Source organism: Petaurus breviceps, unplaced genomic scaffold, assembly GCF_028583685.1.
Source record: "Petaurus breviceps papuanus isolate PSGF00001 unplaced genomic scaffold, PetGlider_PUasm1.0 91041, whole genome shotgun sequence".
Classification (NCBI taxonomy): Eukaryota; Metazoa; Chordata; class Mammalia; order Diprotodontia; family Petauridae; genus Petaurus; species Petaurus breviceps.
The window spans coordinates 13,656,166-13,676,008 of NW_027187400.1; the positions used below are offsets into that span (position 1 = coordinate 13,656,166).

Below are 19,843 nucleotides of genomic sequence, written 5' to 3' on the forward strand. Positions count from 1 at the left end.
ATTTAGATAAGAAAAGTCACATTTATTCAAGTTAGTATCTGGTCAAGACTCCTTGTCCTTGGTAGTCATTAATAGAAGAATGCTCTGGGCAGCCTTGTAGTTTTGACACAGGAAGGGGCATTTTGAGTTCACTCTGAGAGCAAGGCATGTCTGTAATGTCAAAAAAGGCATGTCTGTAATGTCAAAAAATCGCAAAGCATTATGGTAGATTAAGCTCAGAGTGGGCCACAACGCCTCTCCTGATTGACCAATCCAGGTTTTAGGCCTTTGTCAGGTCTTGGGGGTTTGAAATGGTTTGGGGAGGGGTCTACAGTCTTTATAATGATAAATTTTATCATTATTGTTGTGCTAAAACTTTAACAAAAATATCCATGTTTTTTGATTCAGAGATTCCTGTAGCTAGGTATATACATCAAGGAGGTTAATGGTAACAAGAAAGACCCCATAAATACCAAACAGTTTATGGCAGCACTTTCCCTTAGTAACAAAGAACTTGAAACAAAGCAGATTTCTGTGACTTGGACGGATGGCTAATCAAATTGTGGCATGGGATTACAATGGAATATTTCTGCACCACACAAAATAAAGACTGTGCAGAATTCAGACAAGACCGGCAAGATACATGACCTGCCACAAAATAAAACAACCTTGAAACCAACATACAAAATGATATTAACAACACTGATATTAAAAAAAAAAAAAAACTAAAATTGATAATGAACCAGCTTGGCCCTGAAAAGAACTGAGTCAGGACACCTCCCTCCACTATTCACAGAGGCGTGGGGCTGTGGGTGTGGGCTATTGCACAAACTGTAATACACAATTAATATTCTGGTTGGGTTTGTTGACCTTTTTTTTTCTTTCCTTTTTCATCTTATAAAGCTTGGCTCACTGGGTAGGGAGGGAGAGGGATACAGTCAGGAATGAAGGTGATGGTGATGTAAAAACCAAAGATGCCAATGAAAAGGAGATTTACAAAATAACAAAAAAAAAAATGTTTAAATGAAAGGGATGAACTAGACAATCTCTCTCCAGCTCTGATGTCCTACATTCCAAAGTCCCTTCTCACTCTGACTTTCCACCTCACAATGTCCTTTCCAGTTCTGACATTCTGGGTTCTAAAGTCCCTCCCAGCTCTGACATCCTGTGTTCTAAGGACCTTCACCTCTGACATTCTGTGTTCTAAGGGCTCTCCCATCTCTGACATCCTGTGTTCTAAGGGCCTCACAGCTCTGACATCCTCTGTTCTAAAGGCCCTCCCATCTCTGACATTCTGTGTTCTAAGGACCTTCACCTCTGATATTCTGTGCTCTAAGGGCCCTCCCAGCTCAAACATTCTGGGTTCTAGGGGCCCTCTCAGCTCTAGCATTTCCTACCCTATATCCCCTAATATTCTGTGTTCTAAACTTCAGGGTTCTAAACTGCTGCTTCGTGTCCCCATTCCCCCATCCCAGCCCCTGACATTCTTGTCCTTCCCTGTTCTTACCATGGCTCTCTGAGGCCAGCACACTGCTCCTGGGGCCAGCCTGGGCCATGGTCCAGTTCTGTTTCTGCTCACAGCACTTGTGATCCCAGAGGAATCTGGAAATTCCCTCACCCTTCTCATTTCTGGAATACACCTACTCTTAATGCTCATTAAGAAGTCTCCCAGAGAAAGGGGAAAGTGTAAGCTTCCTTGGCTGCCAAGAGGAGCCCAGGGTGGGATCAAGCGACTGGGACAGTGAGATCAGTGACTCCAAAGGGAGTTGGCCACCAGCTGGACGAGTTTGCAGTGCTGTGGGCCACCAACCTCCAGCCCCAACATCTGAGGAAGGAGAACCTTGAAGGTGAGAGAATTCTGTTGTGTTCTCAGTCCTGCTCTGTACCACCAGGGAAAGGAGGGAGATGAATCACTCCCAGGCTCATTGTGTTTCCCTGACAGCAGCCCTGATGATGGGAAAGTCACTATCTCTCATCAGACCTTGGTTAGTTCCATTGGCACTATGGTGTTGGTAATCAGTGGCTTCTCCTCCTTCCCAGAGATCAGAGTGAATAAGATATGAAAGCTTTGTGTTCCTACAGAGGGAGCTCAGGACTCAATTCAACGATTCAACTGGCATTTATTAGGTGTTCACCACATGCCAGGCATTTTGCTAGACCTGGGTAGGGATACAGAATGAAAATGAGTGGGCTCTTCCCTTAAACAACTCACATTCTACTTAGGGAATAATACAAAGAACAGTTACATTGGTAAATGTAAGGTAACTTGAAGAGTGAGAGAGGGAACCTTGGGGGCTTCAGGGAGCATTTTACATGAGAAATAGCAGCTGAATTACTTAGAGGAAGCTAGAGATGAGACTCTAAAATAGGTTCCTAACCTCAGATCCAAGAACTTGGTTGGTTGGTTTGTTTGTTTGTTTTTGTTTTTGAGGCAATGAATAGTATTTAGTGACTTGCCCAGGGTCACCCAGAACAAATTTCTTTTTAAAAAGAATTTTGTTAACTGTATTTCCAACACAATTGGTTTTCTTTGTAATCCTTTGTAAATTTACAATTTACAAATTGTAAATATTTGTAAATATGTTAATTTTTGCATTTAAAAGCAGTACTCGGAGAAGTCCCCAGGCTCCACCAGACTGCCTAGGGGATCTAGCACACACACACACACACACACACACACACACACACACACACACACACACAGAATCTAAAAATCTGAAAATGAGTTTTCCGAGATAGAGGGAAAAGCAAAGCTATACCCCCAGGCAGCAACTGCAAGGTCAGGACCAGGAGCACCAGCTATAACTAGGTCCTGATTAGAGTAAATAATGAATGCAGTGGTCACATATATTTTAATTCAAGAGATTCAAAGTTATAGTTACGTAAAATACAGTCAGTGGTACCAACCCAATGGAAACCTGGAGTGTGAGCTTGAATCATGAGACCACAAGGGGGGATTCATAACTCTCACCAAAGCAAGGCTTAGCTATATTCAGAGTGACTGAAATGCTGGGTGATATAGCAGCAAGGGTGCTGCTGCTGCCAATGCTGCCACTATTGCCATGAGTCAGAGGACCTGGGTTCCAATCCTGACTCAGAACGTTTCTACCTCTTTCATCTTAAGCAACTCACTTAGCTTCATTTGGAAAATGAGGAGGCTGGACCAAATGTCCTCTGAGGTCCATTCCAGTTTGATTAGGTCTATCATCCTGGGAATGTTTAATGTCCCTAAGCCTCATTTTCTGCATAAGTGAAGGGACTGGGCTAAGAAGCTTCTATGGCTCCCTGAATACTAACATTCTGTATTCTAAGGTGCCTTCCAGCTCTGGATCTATGGTCCAGTGTATTTAAAAAGCATAAAGGGGGATAATGTAAAAGAAAGTAAGAAATGTAGGCAACAGCCTGTTGTGAAGGACTGTAACCAGCAGGCTGAGCAGTTTATATTTTATGTCAAAGGCTTGGTGAACACGTGGGGAACATGGTCAGAACTATACCTTGGGCTCTCCCAACAATTCTTTATCTCCCCCACCCAAATCCTGGCTCCCTTGAAACCCTCCCCTCCATCTCTCCAGCCCTTCAGTCTTCTGTTCTTCTATTTCTCATTCCCCTAGCCCTTCAGCAAAGCATCTGTGTCCCAATTCTCCATCCGTTCAAGACGACCCCAGGATTTCCAAGCAGTTACATTTCCAAATAGCTCAGTGTCCAGTACTCTAACTTAGGGAGCTCTTCACCAGGCCATACCACCCCCTTCCATTTCTCTATCCATTCAGTTATCAGATCATAGGGTTTTAGAATTGGATGGTCCTTAGAGATCATTTCAGCCAACTCCTTCATAAGATCATAGGTTTAGAGCCTAAAGGGACCATAGGGGCCATCTTGTCTAATCCCCCAACTTTATAAATAGGTAAACTGAGGCCAAGAGTAGTTGAACAGCTTGCCTAAAATCATACAGGTAATAAGTGACAGGATATGAACCCAAGTCCTCTGACTCCAGACATTATTTTACCCTGTTTCCTCAACAGACAAGAAAACTGAGGTCCAGGGAGGGACAGGGACCTGCCCAAGGTCACATGAGAAAGTAGCAGAGCAGGAACTGATATCCAGGTTCTCAGACTTAAAAAATCCAATGTTATTTCTACTCTGCTCTAAAGGACCAGCCAGAGCTACCACCTCTCGCTACCTCCGTGGATGCAAGCTTGTTTCCTAGGCATCTAATGCCCTCAGGATGGTATAGGAGAAAATCTGGGTTTGAATTCTGCAAGTCCAGATAAGGCTCAGCCTCAGTTTCCTCATCTGTAAAGTGGGAGTGATAATAACAGCACCTACCTCCTAGGGAGGTAAGAATCTAATGAGATAATCTATGCAAAGTGTTTTCCAAGCTTTAAAACATAAATAAGAGTGTTTGCCATTATTATTATTGAGCTGGCTGTACTTTTAGAGGTCTAAACTGTGGCAACACAGAGAATGGCAGATAGCATTCTTTTTTGATAGTTTGTGAAAAGTATATTTTCTTTTCTTGAAGTTAAAGCTGCCTTAGAAAATCCATAAGGGGCGGCTAGGTGGCGCAGTGAGTAGAGCACAGGCCCTGGAGTCAGGAGGACCTGAGTTCAAATCCGGCCTCAGACACAACACAAAAACTAGCCATGTGACCTTGGGCAAGTCACTTAACCCCAACTGCCCTCCAAAAAGCCAAAAAAAAAATCCAATAATGCTCTTGTATCCCCACCCCAAGCATCTGTGAAACCTTGAAGAAGCCTGGCTGGACCACAGAAAGAAGAAGGCATCAGCAACAATAACGATAAGTGGCTACATAGAGCTTTATGGACGTGATCTCATCTGATACTCACAATAACCCTGGCAGGCAGGTGATATTATCGCTCCCATTTTACAGATAGTCAATAATCAATAAGCATTATCAAACACCTACTATGTACCAAGCACCGTGCTAAGCATTGGGGATGGAGAGGAAGGAAGGAAGGAAGGAAGGAAGGAAGGAAGGAAGGAAGGAAGGAAGGAAGGAAGGAAGGAAGGAAGGAAGGAAGGAAGGAAGGAAGGAAGAGTCTCTGCCCTCCAGAAGCTTAAAGTATAATCAGGGAAGACAATACCCAAAAGGAAGCCAAAAATTGGCGGGGAGGAAGGGAATCATAGACTGGGGAGGAGGCATGATGGAGAAGTCAGAGGTGCCCGGTGACAAATCAATTCTGAGCTAAACTGCCTTTTTAAATGGAGGTTGAGGAAATTGAGTCAGGTATCAATTAAGGGATCTCCCCAAGGTCACAAAGCTAGTAGAGAAGCCTCTGTCTTCCAATGTGAGCCAAACCCTCATAGCCTGGTTTTCTTTCTTGGCTTTTTCTAGACCCCATCAGGACAAGGTCACACGGGGCCACTGAACCAGGTATTCCCTGACCTGTAGTTCATACAGCTCAGTCATCTATCTTGGAGAAAGCCCAGACTGACTGTACCAAGACTGTCTTGGACCATGCAGCTGGTTCTGCTGTGGGTTGTGCTCATTACCTCAGGTGAGTAACGTCTGTCAGAAAGGATCTGGCCCCCAAGAGCTGGTAGCTGTTCCAGTCCCTTCCCCTCCCCCCACCTGCCTTCTAGGCTAGTCTTATCCCAAGAGGAAAGGACCAGCCAAAGCTTCCACCTCCTGTTACCCACATGTATGCAAGATGGAAATCAGCATTGCTTGGTGTATTTCACCTCTGCACCATCTCCTGAATAAGCCCCCTTCTCTCCTCTGACACTGCCACTACTCTGGTAAAGGCCCTCATTGCCTCACATCTGGACTACTGCAATAGTCAGCTGTGTGTGGGGATGGGGGGAAGGGGTCTGCCTGCCTCAGGTCTCTCCCCACTCCATTCCATCCTCCATTCAGCAACTAAAGTGACTTTCCTAAAATGCAGCTCCCATCATGTCCCTTCTCTACTCAGTAAACTCCAATGGCTCCCTATCACCTCCAGAATCATCACCTGGAATTCAGAGACCCTCATCACCTAGCCCCTCCTACCTTTCCAATATTCTTACATTTTATTCCCCAACATTCACTCTTCAATGCAGTGACCCAAGCCTCCTGGCAGGTGCACAAATAAGGCGCTCCATCTCTTGGCTCCTGGTATTTTCTCTAGCTGGTTTTCCCCCGATGCCTGAATGCTTTCCCTCCACATCTCTGCCCCCAGGCTTCCCTAGGTTCCTTTAAATCCCACCTAAAATCCTAGGAAGCCTTCTCTAACCCCTCTCAATCTCAGGGCCTTCTCTCTGTTCATTATTTCCAATTTGTGCTGTGTACAGTTTGTATGTATTTGTCTGCTCGCTGTCTCCCCCATTAGATTTGAGTTCCTTGAGAATAAGAACTATTCTTTGCCTCTTTTTATCCATAGCATGTAGCACTATGCTTTGCACATAGTAGGCACTTAATAAATGTTATTGACTAACACTTCAAAGCAAAATAGTTCAATAGCATAGCAAAAAAAGGAACCAAGAACAATCCAGCCATACAAATGGGAGTTCCTTCTATTGCAGATTGCAGCACCACCAATAAGGGAGGGGGTAAATTCTGGGCATATGTGTGACCAGGGCTCATTTGTGATGGGAACCCCATGTGGCCAAGGCATAAATTATGGCTGGGGGGACTTACACCTCTGATGTTATAGGGCCACCCACAACGATGTCTCTTCCTCCCTCTGTCCATGAATAGCCTTCACTATTGCAAACACCAGTCACAGAGCTCAGCTCAGGAGGCTGAACGGTCCAGGAATACAGCTCTCATGCTGCTGATTCTTGGGGAGTGACTTTAGTCAAAGCTAAGGGAGGGCTATTGTACATACTCCTGCTCTTTTCAGTTAAGCAATTGTTTCTGTTTTTCCTTTAGACCTTATTTCCATCATTTAATCAGCCTTTAAAGCCCAATTCAAATGCTGTCTGTATGCAAGAGGAAGTCTTCCCTTATTACCCCAGTCTGGAAAGACCTTCCTCTCTCAAGTGGCACTTGTGTGTGTATGGGGGGTGGGGGGTACATCTTCAAGCAGTTATCAGATGATGATGTATCCTGTAATGTTTTGTAGATTTCATATTCATCCATTAGACTGTGAGCTACATGAGGGCAGGACAAATTAAACTTGGCATTCTAGCATTCAGCCCAACATTTTTCACATAATAAGCACTTAGTAAAGGTTGTACTGAGTTGAATTGATCTTTATGTCAAAGCTACCATTTTAGGATAGGGACAGCAACAGGGATAGGGACTGAACTTTAGTTTTACTGACATATGGACCTCCCAGGCACCCCTTGTAGATCTTCCTGGTTTTAGTTGCCTTGAACAATGAGAGACTCAGGGACTTGCCTGGCATCGTACATTCAGAAAGTGTCAGAAGGTGAACTTGAACTCAGGTCTTTCTAGTTTCAAGCCTAGGTCTTTAGCTACTGCCCCACACTCCCTCTCAAGCTCTCATCTTGTTATTTGTTTTTGACTGACTTGACCTGACTCTCCATGACCCCATCTGGGGTTTTCTTGGCAGAGATACTAGAGGGGTTTGCCATTTCCTTCTCCAGTTCATTTTACAGATGAGAAAACTAAGGTAAACAGGGTAAAGTGACTTACCCAGGGTCACATAGCTAGTGTCTGAGGCTAGATTTGAACTCAGGAAGATTCCACACCCAACACTATGCACTATGGTGCCACCTAGCTGCCCCAGCAGCTCATTTTAAGTTTTATTAATATTTTGGTCATTTATATAGTCCTAGAACAACAGAGTTAGAAACCTTCATGGTCATCTGGTAGCATTTAGTAGCATCCGAATGAGAACCACAGCATTCTATCCACCTCCTGAAAGAGTGGTGATGGCCTCAAGAGGCAGAAGGAGTCATAAAGTAGTATAATGGGCTTCGAATCAGGAAGATCCAAGTTCAAATCCAACTCAGACACAATAGCTGTGTGACCTTGGGCAAGTCACTTAAGCTTCAACTGCCTTAGTTTCTTCATTTGTAAATGAGAATAATAATAGCACCTACCTCCCGGGGTGATGGTAAGAAGCAAATAAGATGTCCTCAGTAAAGGCTTAAAGTGTTGAGTACTGGCTGTTATTATAACACTTTGAGAAATGGCCAATGAAGTCATTTGCTTTGTATAACTCTGACTATATGTCACAAGAATTTTGTTTTTCTTTCCTTTTTCCCAGTGGGGAGGATAGAAGTAGAGAAAAATAGATTTTTTAATTGAAAAAAAAATTAATAAAAAAAGAAATCCACCCATATGTGTACCATTTCCAACAAATGGTTATCCTGCTTCTGCAGAAAGCTCTCCAGGGACGGGAAAGTCTACTTTCCAAGGCGGCTCATTCTCATTTTGACCAGCTGGAACCATTAGGAAGTTTTTCCTAACATCAAACCTACATTTCCTCTTTACAACTTTCATTGGTCGTAGTTCTGTCCTCTAGGGTCAAATAGCCTGTGTCTTGTCCCATTTCCTCATAATGACCCTTAAAAACATGTCTTGTGCCACATCGTTCTCCCACCCATCTCTTCCCCAAGTTAAATGTTTTCCATTTCTATGATTGGTTCTCATAATATTTCTCTTTCAGGAGGTATGGCCCCAAGCCAGGGGAATCTATTGCAGCTGACTAAAATGATTAAACAGGCAACAGGAAAAAGTGCCGTCTTCAGCTATCTGAACTATGGATGCCACTGTAGACCAGGGGGCAAAGGTCAACCCAAAGATGCAACTGATTGGTAACTACCCCCTTTCACAGGACTTTCTGCTCTAAATTTACCCATCTCATCTTGGAGTTATCACAAGAGGAGGATTTCTATAGGTCCCAGGACTCCTATAGTCCTCAAACAACCCAATTCGACTTTAATTCAGGGGTTTGTATGGTCAAAGAATTCAGTCAGTCAGTATTTATTAAACACCTATGTTGGGCCAGGCCCTGTGCTAAGTATCTAATGGGACAAAGAAAGACAAAAGACAGTCTCTGCCTTTAAGGAGTTCATAGTCTATGGGTATTCAGCATCTTCTGGACTTCCTACTACTGATGATATTTTCCACACGTAACTAGGCTGATCCTTTTAACCCAGACAAGGTTCCATGGCCCAGGCCCAAAAAGGAGAGAGTGACCACATGGGGTCCTCCCTCCTGAGCTTATATCTCAGGACTCCCACCTCCAGTCATCTTGATCTATATCTGACCACTGGACCCAGATGGCTCCAGGGGAAAAAGAGAGGCTGGTGACTTTGCACAACCCTCCCTCACTTAAATCCTATGTCTTGGCCCTCTTAACAAACAAAATATCTCAGGACAAAAGGCTGATTTGCAGTAGCCACAGCCTCTAATCTGAGTTGATTAAGAGACTGTTTCCTACCTTCCTAAACTCACACTGAGAGGTTTAAAAAAATATTCCTTCAGCACTCCTTTATACTGCTCTGCCATTCTGTGTTCTAGCGCCTCTTTCAAGTCAAGTATTCAAGGTTCTAAGGACCTTCCCAGTTCTGACATCCTACAGGACAAGGTCTCTTAAAATGCTGATATTCTTGATTCTGTTATTCTCTGATATCAAAGCATAGGGTAAAGCATTAGCTTCATATCAGTACATGCATTTCTTTTCTCCCACAGGGAACCTAAAGGCAGTTCTGTTATTAGGGATAGGGGATCAATCACGGAGGCATCCCTTCTCTCTCCCAAAGTTCAGTGGACAATGACCAGGGTAGAATTGAGGGAAAGATAGAGCAAGACAACAGGCTAAACATTGTTCTGCTTCATGTCTGATCTCCCATCCTCTCTCCCTGCCTAGGTGCTGCAAGATTCATGACTGCTGCTACAAACAGCTAAAGCAACAGAAATGTCATGTCCTTCTGGACAGGTACAACTACGACTACAATGACGGGAACATCCAGTGCCGTGAGTTTCTGGGCCAAGGCCTCCCTCATCAAGGACCTAACCTTTATCCGGACCATGACTAACTATGTAGTTACAGACTAAAAATTTTTAGAGCTGGAAGGAAACTTGGGGATCATGTAATCCTGCCCTCTCATTTGGCATGGGAAGAAACAGGCCTGAATTTGAGCCCTGCCTCACTGGGTAAACCACTTCCTCTCTGTGGGCCTCACTTTCCCCATATGTCAAATGAGGAGGTTTGAACTAGATGGCCTCCAAGGTGCCTTAAAGGCTCATAGCCTCATTGCGGAAGTTCTTAAATGTCATTCCTGGGCTCTAGGAATAGCATCCCTTCTGCATCCTAGCTGGGGGTGATGGGGATAGGATAAGCAGACTTGCTCTTCACTATCTACTTTGGAAAAGCCAAGCTAGGCAATTTTTCCATGGTCAAAGTGCCCCCACTTTGTAGGTCTCTGTTGGGTCATGATTCCTCCCAAGCCTACCCAAGATGCCTCCAAGATCACAGAAACAATGAGAGCTAGTGTATCTATTACTAGTACTTTAAGAATTACAAGGCATAGGGGCGGCCAGGTGGCTCAGCGAGTAAGAGCACTGGCTCCAGTGTTGGGATGACCTGGGGATCAAATCCAGGTTCAGATACTTAGCACCACACCCAGAAATAACTGGCCTTATAACCTTGAACAAGTTACTTAACCCCAATTGCTTTAAAAAAAAAAAAAAAAGAATTACAAGGCATGGGGCAGGTAGGTGATACAGTGAAAATAGCACCAGCCTTGAAGTCAGGAGGACCTGAATTCAAGTCCGGCCTCAGACACTTAACACAAAAACTAGCCGTGTGACCTTGGGCAAGTCACTTACCCCCAACTGCCCTCCAAAAAAAAAAAGAATTACAAGGCACTTTGCAGACTACCTCATTAGAACCTGGAAGATGGTTGTTACTACATGTGTTATAGATTCAAAGATCAGTAACATGTCCATGATAACCCACCTAATAAGTGTTACAGATGAAATTTGAATCAGGTATTCTCAACTCCAGGCCCAGTAGTATATTCACCATGCCATCTGACCAGCAGGCAGATTCAGAGTTTGAAAGGACCACAGAGATGATCGAGTAGGACCTCATTCCACAAATGAGGAGACTGAGGCCCAGGGAAGTTGAGTTGCTTGTGTAGAGTTATGCAATCCTCAGGCCAAAGCCTGAGACTTTGCTGTATCATTCCTAAGTGGTGATGTTTCCCCCAGTGGGCTGCTAGGGGTCATCATAGTGCATAGAGCTCCCAGCCAGGAAGACTCTTCTTTCTGAGCTCAAATCTGGCCTCAGACACTTACTGCATCACCCTGGACAAGTCACTTCATCTTATTTGGCTCAGTTTCTTCATCTGTTAAATGAGACGGAGAAGGAAATGGCAAACTACTCCAGTATCTCTACCAAGAAAATCCCAAAATGAGGTCACAAAAAGTCAGATATGACTGAAACAACTCAAGAACATTTCCCTAAAATATGAAAATAGAGCATTGATTTTGGGGGACCCTGAAATCCCAGACATCTGACTCTGCTTGACTATCACCAATAATGGGGAACTCACCTCCTGAAAAGACAGGTCTTTCCATTTCTGGATATCTCTAACTCTTAGGAGCCCATGAGATGTTTTCTCCAGTCCACGAAGGGTATTTCCAGTGACAGTCTAGCTAATGGGAGCAGCTTTCATTGCAGCAGCAGGTCCCACAGCCAGGAACAGAAAGCATCGATGTCTTTGGTGCTGGGGTCTATGGTGCTGTTGGTGGGTGTTTAGGCTGGTGGGGAGGTGGAGAATAGTAGAATGCAGGCAAAGCCTATCTCAAGTTTCCTTGTCTTTGACTTCCTATCAGGTGGGAAGAACCAGTGTGAAAAGGAAATTTGCCAGTGTGACAAGGAGTTTGCCCTCTGCCTGAAGCGAAACCTGGACAGCTACCAGAAGAGCTACCGGTTTCTTCGGAAGTCCCACTGTCAAGACGAGAACCCAGAATGCTAGAACGAGGCCCTCCTGGATCCCTGGTGGGAAGAGAGCCCAGAATGGGCTCTAACTCATACCCATACACACACATACACACAAGAAGCCTTTAAAGAAAATGAAAAGCATAAAGCAAACCAAAAATCAGAGCCTATACACTGGTTCTGAGAAGTCACTCTTCAAAATAGACTGGAGTCTCTGCAGTAAAAGCTTTAGGTTTCAAGGAACTCTGGGTATCCTAGAAGGGCCCTCCTAGCTCTGATGTTCTGTCATCTAAGACCTTTGCCTAGCTCTGACATCCTCTGTTCTAACGGCCCTCCCCGCTCTGACATTCTGTGTTCTTTCATATTTTTTTGTCTTTATTAATTTGTTTGTTTACTTTTAGTTTACAAGACTCAGTTCCACAATTCCTTGAGTTTCAAATTTTCTCCCCCTCCCTATACCCCCACCATGGCTGCATGCGATCAAATATAGGATCTATAAATACTTTCACATTAGACATTAATTGTATTAGTCAGATTGTAAAGAAGGATTATAACCAATGGAATGAACAATGGGACAGAGGAAATAAAACCAAACAAGGAAAAGAAAGAGAGCAGGTAGTTTGCTTCGATCTGCATTCAAACTCTGTAGTTCCTTCTCTAAATGTAGACATCTCCTTCCATCACGAGTCTTTTGGAGTTGTCCTATAACCTTGCACTGCTGAGAAGAGTCCAGTCTATCAAAGCTGGTTATCACACATACGTTGTGTCTATAATTATGTATAAATTTCTCCTGGTTATGCTCTTCTCACTCAACATCAGTTTGTATAAGCCTCTCCAGGTAAATATGAAGTCCATATGCTCCTCATTTCTTATAGCAGAATTCCATTACATTCATATGCCACAACTTGTTTAGCCATTCCTCAATTGATGGGCATCCCATTGATTTACAATTCTTTGCCACCACAAAAAGAGCTGCAATAAATATTTTTGTACATACAGGTCTTCCTCCCACTTCTATGATCTCTTTGGGATACAACCCTAGAAGTAGTATTTCTGGGTCAAAGAGTATGCACTTATTTATAGTCCTTTGGGCATGGTTTCAGATTGCTCTCCAGAATGAATGAATCAGTTCACAACTCCACCAACAATGCATCAGTGTTCCAATTTTTCCACATCTTTTCCAGCATTTGTCATTTTCCTGTTTTGTCATCTTAGCCAATCTGACCTGTGAGATGTGGTACCTCAGAGTTGTTTTGATTTGCATTTCTCTAATCAATAGTGATTTGGAGCATTTTTTCATATGCTTATAGATATCTTTAATTTCTTCCTCTGAAAACTGCCTGTTCATATCCTTTGACCATTTATCAATTGGGGAATGACTTGTATTCTTATAGATTCAACTCAATTCTCTGTATATTTTAGAAATGAGGCCTTTATCAGACACTGGTTGTAAAAATTCTTTCCCAATTTTCCACTTCCCTCTTAATCTTGGTTACATTGGCTTTGTTTGTACAGAAGCTTTTCAATTTAATGTAATCAAAATTATCCATTTTGCATTTTATAATGCTCTCTAACTCATGTTTAGTCATAACATCTTCCCTTCTCTATAAATCTGACAGGTAAACTATTCCTTGCTTTCCCAGATTGATTATAGTATCAGCCTTTATACCTAGATCAGGCACCCATTTAGACTTGATTTTGGTATATGGTGTTAGATGCCCAGTTTCTGCCATACTATATTCAGTTTTCCCAATAGTTTTTGTCAAATAGTGAGTTCTTGTCCCAAAAACTGGGGTCATTGGGTTTATCAAATAGTAGATTGGCTACTGAGTCTTGCGTACCCAATCTATTCCATTGATCCACTACTCTATTCCTCAGTCAGTATCAAGCAGTTTTGATGACTGCTGCTTTATAATACAGATTAAAATCTGGCATGGCTAGGCCACCTTCCCTAGCATTTCTTTTCATTAATTCCCCTGATATTCTGAACCTTTTGTTCTTCCAAATGAATTCTGTTACTATTTTTTCTAGCTCTATAGAGTAATTTTTTGGTAGATCATTCTGGGTTCTAAGGGCCCTCCCAGTTTTGACATTCTGTGTTCTAAGGCCTCTCTCCATTCTGGCTTCTGTGCCATTCTCTATGCTAACGTCCTTCCAGTGCTGACTCTCTGTGATCACTGATCTAGTCTGAGCACTATCAGCGTCCCTAGAATAAGTATGTGGTCACCCGAGGTCACTTCTCTGGGAGGACAATGATTAGTCAGATATATAAGTTCTCTGTTTTTTGAACCACTGCTGGGTCATTTTATAGTCACATCTTATACTGAGGCCTGTGGTTCCTTGCTCCTGGGCTCTAGGAGCAGCCTCTTCCTTCTGCTTCCCTGCTGCCGATAATGAGGGGGGACAAAGAGACATGCTCTTCATGCCCGCCTTGGGAGAGTCAGGCTAGGCAACTCTCCCATAGCCAAAGTGCTCCACCATCCTCCAAAGGATCATGATTCCTCCCAACCCTGTAAGACACCTTGTAATAATGATAGCTTATCAATATTTTGCCTACTATGTACCAAGCACTATACTAAGAAAAGTGGAGATGCAAATATACAAACATACTGTAATGGAAATGCAAATTTGAAGATCTTCCCTGCCCCTAGGCCCTTTGATTGCCTTAAGAGACTCTGAGAACCTTCCTTGATTTGAAAATACACTCTGCCTCCTAATAGGCTGAATGTGATCACATGGAGTCTGTGGCAGGAGGCTTGGTTTTCAGGAATGCCCATACCTTGATGCTGTGTGATTGGGCAGTGGGTCAAGAGGGTGGTTACATTCTCTGACCCAGGAGAAGGCTATATAATCCCTGATGTGAGGCTCTGCTTTGGGGCTCACTTTGAGAAGTGTTCTGTGATTTGATCAGATGAGACTTTGGGAAGCCATTGTTGAGAGCCCCCTGGCTTTGAAAAACCCAGATGCTGATTTGGTATGGATGTAATGGTTAGACAGTTTGGAAATCTGTCTACTTGATCTGTTTCTCTGTCTTGATAATTCTGTCTGTATACTCTGAAGTTCAGGGTGCTGACCTTTTACCCCTGAACTAGGTAAACGATATATATTTGACTGATTAAAGTAAGCTTGTTAACCCATTTTGAGTTGCTTTCCTCTAACAAAGCAGATCTAAGAACCTGTGTTGGCAGCCATCCTGGGGACACTGGGGTGCTTGCTGATACAAAATGGTGATGAGGATGGGATCTGAACAGTAAAAGGAAAGTATGGGGGCTGGGATAATTGTTTATTTCCCAGTTGTGGTAGCTGTGACTCTGTGGAGCCATGGACCAGGAGAGAAGAATGGACTGCATGCAGACTTCACTGAACTGAGAGCAGGAATGGTGAGCTGCCTGCATTGGGACCTGGGCAGAAGCCAGAAGCAGCTGCCACCTGCAGGAGGAGAAGGAACCCAGGAGTTTGGAATTCAGCCACAGGAAAAGATAAGAACTGAGCAGCAAAGCAGGGGCACTGAATGTGTTTCCTTGCTGCATCCCACAGTTTGGGACCCAGGGGGAGGATGGACTTGTGACTATGGTGGGTGGGATGAAGTGCCTTGGATCCCCAGGGACCCCACCTTGTTGGTTTTGTTGCCCAGCCCCATCTCTGTACTTGGAAGCAGGGGCTGGAGCTGTGTGAGGGGAAGGACACCCCCCTCTGCCCAAGAGAACTTTATTTGGACTCTTGTTTTGAATTGAGGTGATAAAGCAATGTACTTTGTGTTTGTTTAAGGCCCAGTGGCCACTTTGGTAACTTTAGTTCTGTATCTTGAAAATGTGACCTAAGAGATGTTTAGTGCTAATTCAAAAGTAAAATGACTATGCTATGGGCATGAAAGATCTTGGGGCTGAATGTAATGGAAATGCAAATTTGAAGATCTTCCCTGCCCCTACGCCCTTTGATTGCCTTAAGAGACTCTGAGAACCTTCCTTGATTTGAAAATATAATCTGCTTCCTAATAGGCTGAATGTGGTCACATGGAGGCTGTGGCAGGAGGCTTGGTTTTCAAGAATGCCCACACCTTGATGCTGTGTGATTGGGCAGTGGGTCAAGAGGGAGGTTACGTTCTCTGACCCAGGAGAAGGCTATATAATCCCTGATGTGAAGCTCTGCTTTGGGGCTCACTTTGAGAAGTGTTCTCTGATTTGATCAGATGAGACTCTGGGAAGCCATTGTTGAGAGCCCCCTGGCTTTGAAAAACCCAGATGTTGATTTGGTATGGATGTAATGGTTGGACAGTGTGGAAACCTGTCTACTTGATCTGTTTCTCTGTCTTGATAATTCTGTCTGTATACTCTGAAGTTTGGGGTGCTGACCTTTTTCCCCTGAACTAGGTAAACGATACATATTTGACTGATTAAAGTAAGCTTGTTAACCCATTTTGAGTTGCTTTCCTTTAACAAAGCAGATCTAAGAACCTGTGTTGGCAGCCACCCTGGGGACACTGGGGTGCTTGCTGATACCATACACAAATACACACATACATACACATATTCACACGTTGTGATAGTAATGGCAATTAAAGATTCCCCTGTATTGGCTTGGTTCTCAAATTGATTGTGTTAAAACCCAGAGTTTGTTAATCCCACCTGTGGGATGGGCTTGTTGATGTGAAAAGAAAGTCCTGAACTGGGAGGAGCTGGTGAGGTAGATTGGGAGAGACACTAGAGAGAGGCGGAAGATCTTTTTGGAAGCAGCACCTTGTGGAGAGAGAGAGACTAAGAGAATTGCTGGTGGCCGCTTTGAATTGCCCTGGACTTTTGAGACCTGCCCCCCTGAGCTGCCAAGGACTGAGGAGACAAGGCTGTTTTGCTGGTACTTTGTCTGTCTGTTTTGATGTTATTTTGCCAGATTTGTCCACTGGTGAAAGACTGTCCTGTTGAAGAAGTCCTGGAACCTGGCATTTGGTTAAGCAGCCCTGAGACTGTCCTGCAGACAGAGAGTGAATACTGTCCACTGGTGAGGGACAGTACTGTTGTTGCAGGGGTCTGGAGACTGTCCTGCAGACAGAGTGAATACTGTCCACTGGTGAGGGACAGTGCTGTTGTTGCAGGGGTCTGGGAGCCTTTCTGTTGGTTCAGAAGCCCTGAAGAAGGATTTTCTTGTTGTATGTTTACAGAAATCCTGGGAGAGGGCTTTGCTAATGTGTTCAGGGGTTCTAGGACTGTTCTACAGACAGAGGATAAATTCATGAAGGGACTGGCAATGTATCTTATGGCCTTGCTAAGCCTTGTCTCCCCAGGAACTAAGATTGCTGAGAACTTGCCTCGTGTCAAGATGAAGAAAAGACCTCCATTTGGGTATTAAGTGCTGTGTTTAAACTTGATGTAACTCTGGGGCAGATTCAATTGTGATCCTAGGGGTGGGGAACTTTTGACCTTATTGTGCTCTGTGATTGACAAATGAAGGTACTTTACCTATGTTTGGAAAATAATCCCCATTTGAGAAGAGGGGTTTTGTGGTGGACCAAATGAAGGTATAGCCTAGGGGTGGAGTAGTATTTAGAACAGGGACTTTGTAATTGATTGAATGATTGGAAAGTCCTGGGGTGGGGTAGTCCTTGGAGATTATTTAATCACACTTAGTAAATGCTGTATTTTGAATGATGTCATGTTTTGATCTTCTCTGTTCTGGGTTTGTTACTGAATAAAATAGAGAGCACCTATGCTGGTATTTTGAACCTGGGAAGTTGCCTTTGCTTGGTATTACATTACACACGTACATGCATACATATACACACATTCATACATGTACACACATACACAAACATACACACATACACATATACATACACACACCAAACACCCCCCCTTCCCGCAAGCACCCAAAAAACAAAGACAGGCCCTGCCCTCAAGGACCTTGTAGTCTAATGGGGAAAACAATATGTAAAAGGAAACTACAAAGAGGGAAGGGCAGAGGAGATGAGTTTCCTGAGGAAGGAAGGCATGTTGGAGCATTCCAGAGAAGTCTAAAATCAATGTAGTTGGTGGGAAATGGGGTGAGGTTGGGGGAACTGTGCTTTGTCTCCTCTTTTATCATTTTAAATATTTTTGTTAAATATTTCCCAATTACAATTTTTAAAAATTTAACATTCTTTTTTCTTTTTTTTAAACTTTGAGTTCCAGGTCAGTTGGGTGGTACAGTGAATAGAGCACTGGCCCTGGAGTCAGGAGGACCTGAGTTCAAATCTGGCCTCAAATACTTGACACGCTTACTAGCTGTGTGACCTTGGGCTAGTCACTTAGCCCCAATTGCTTTGCCTTCCCCCCTCAAAAAAAATTCTTTTCCTTCCTCCTGCCCCTCGAAGTAAAGAGAGGCCCTGGAGCCCATGGCTGTGCCCTCCAGTCAGAGGGTCCAATAAAGGAGAGTGGGTCCTGATGAGATCTGCAGTACTATGCAATATTTCCCAATGATGAGTTTTCTGAGGAAGAAAGACATGTTGGAGAGGTCTGAAGAATTCCAGAAGCAGAGCAGCTGATGGGAAATGGGGGCAGGGGAAGGGAAATAGGTCTTCAGGAATTTATAAGATGTACTATTGGTGTTTTTATTTCCCCTGTAACAGATGGGGTGATTCAGAGATCAGTGACTTGTCTCTGGTATTAGAGGTGAGATTTGAACTCAGTTCTTGAGAGACTCCAGAACCAGTGCTCTTTTTACCATACTACATTTCCTTTTTACCAACAAGATCCTCACCATGCCGAACCCACCCATCACTATCACCACTTCAGTGTAATCCTTCATTTTTCATTTCCACTCACCTCATATATACAATCAGTTGCCAAAGCTTGGTGTTTTCTACATGCACGACATCTCCCCCATCACTCTCTCCTCAGCACCCCTCCTCCACAGCCTCTGACTCACCATATCCAGTGTCTTGAGATCATCTCTTGGAGATCATCCACTCTGGGGCCCCACTCTTCTAGAAAACCATATCAAGAAATTCCAGTCAATCTTTCCCTATGTACTCTCTCCTCTACTGCCTGCTTTGTCTGCAGCATACTCCACAATTTCATCCTTGACCGCCTCCAATTCTGGAAGCATGAACCATAATAGGATCAGCTTTACCATGGTCCCTGGATGGGGTGTGTCAACTTACTGCCCTATAGTTCCACTCTACATTCCTGTAATTTTCCAGATCGAAGTGCCCTTTGCTAGCCACCACTCCCTTACATGAGGTGTTTCCTCCTAAAAAAGTTCTTGGGACAAGGAAAGAATGTCAAAGGAAAGAAAGCCAAAGAATGCTTCTTGCTCTGACTCATTCCCCTTCTCTCTACTTAAATAGCCACCACTTTACTTTCCTACACATCTGCTTCTCATATTCTCATTTTGTTGTTCAATTGTTTTTCACTTATGTTAGATTCTTCATGACCCTATTTGGGGTTTTCTTGGCAAAGATACCATTTTTAAAATTTATTTTATTTAGTAGTTTGCCATTTCCTTCTCCAGCTCATTTTACAGATGAGGAAACTGAGGCAAACAGGGGTAAGTGACTTGCCCAGGGTGACACAGCTAGTAAGTGCCTGAGAGTGGATTTGAACTCAAGTCTTCCTGACTCCAGGCCCAGCACTCTATCCACTAAGCCACCTAATTGTCTCGTTTCCCTGGCTTCCTTCAAAACTCAGCTCCTGCTGAAAGACTTTTCTCAGTCTCCCCAGTTTCAAGAGCCTTCCCCTCTAAAGTTATTTTCCAGTTATTCTGCTTGTATGTTGTACCTATCCATATAAATGCCCTCTTCCCCATTAGAATGTGTGCTCCTTCCTTGGGGGGGAAACTTGTTTTTGCTTTGTCTCTTTATCACCAGTGCTAGGGGCCTGGCATAGATCTTGGACTTTTTGGAATGCTTGTTGAGTCTTTCTAATCAGTTTACTGAATCTGTGTACAATTTCCATGCATCTATCCTGTAAGGCCCTGAAGCTAACTTCAGACAAAGTAAAACGCCTTGGTGAGAAGCAAATCATTTCCCT

At 43.7% G+C, this 19,843-nt stretch overlaps 1 protein-coding gene across 1 annotated transcript; it reads left to right on the top strand.

The window, feature by feature from the left end:
* The first annotated feature begins 1,565 nt into the window (after positions 1-1,565).
* On the top strand, positions 1,566-13,391 carry PLA2G2D (phospholipase A2 group IID). The gene is made up of 5 exons (XM_069078379.1): positions 1,566-1,826; positions 5,336-5,498; positions 8,559-8,706; positions 9,765-9,871; positions 11,738-13,391. Exons 2-5 carry the CDS (start codon positions 5,459-5,461, stop codon positions 11,878-11,880), a joined length of 438 nt encoding a protein of 145 aa, XP_068934480.1. The 5' UTR covers positions 1,566-1,826; positions 5,336-5,458; the 3' UTR covers positions 11,881-13,391.
* Positions 13,392-19,843: the final 6,452 nt, after the last annotated feature.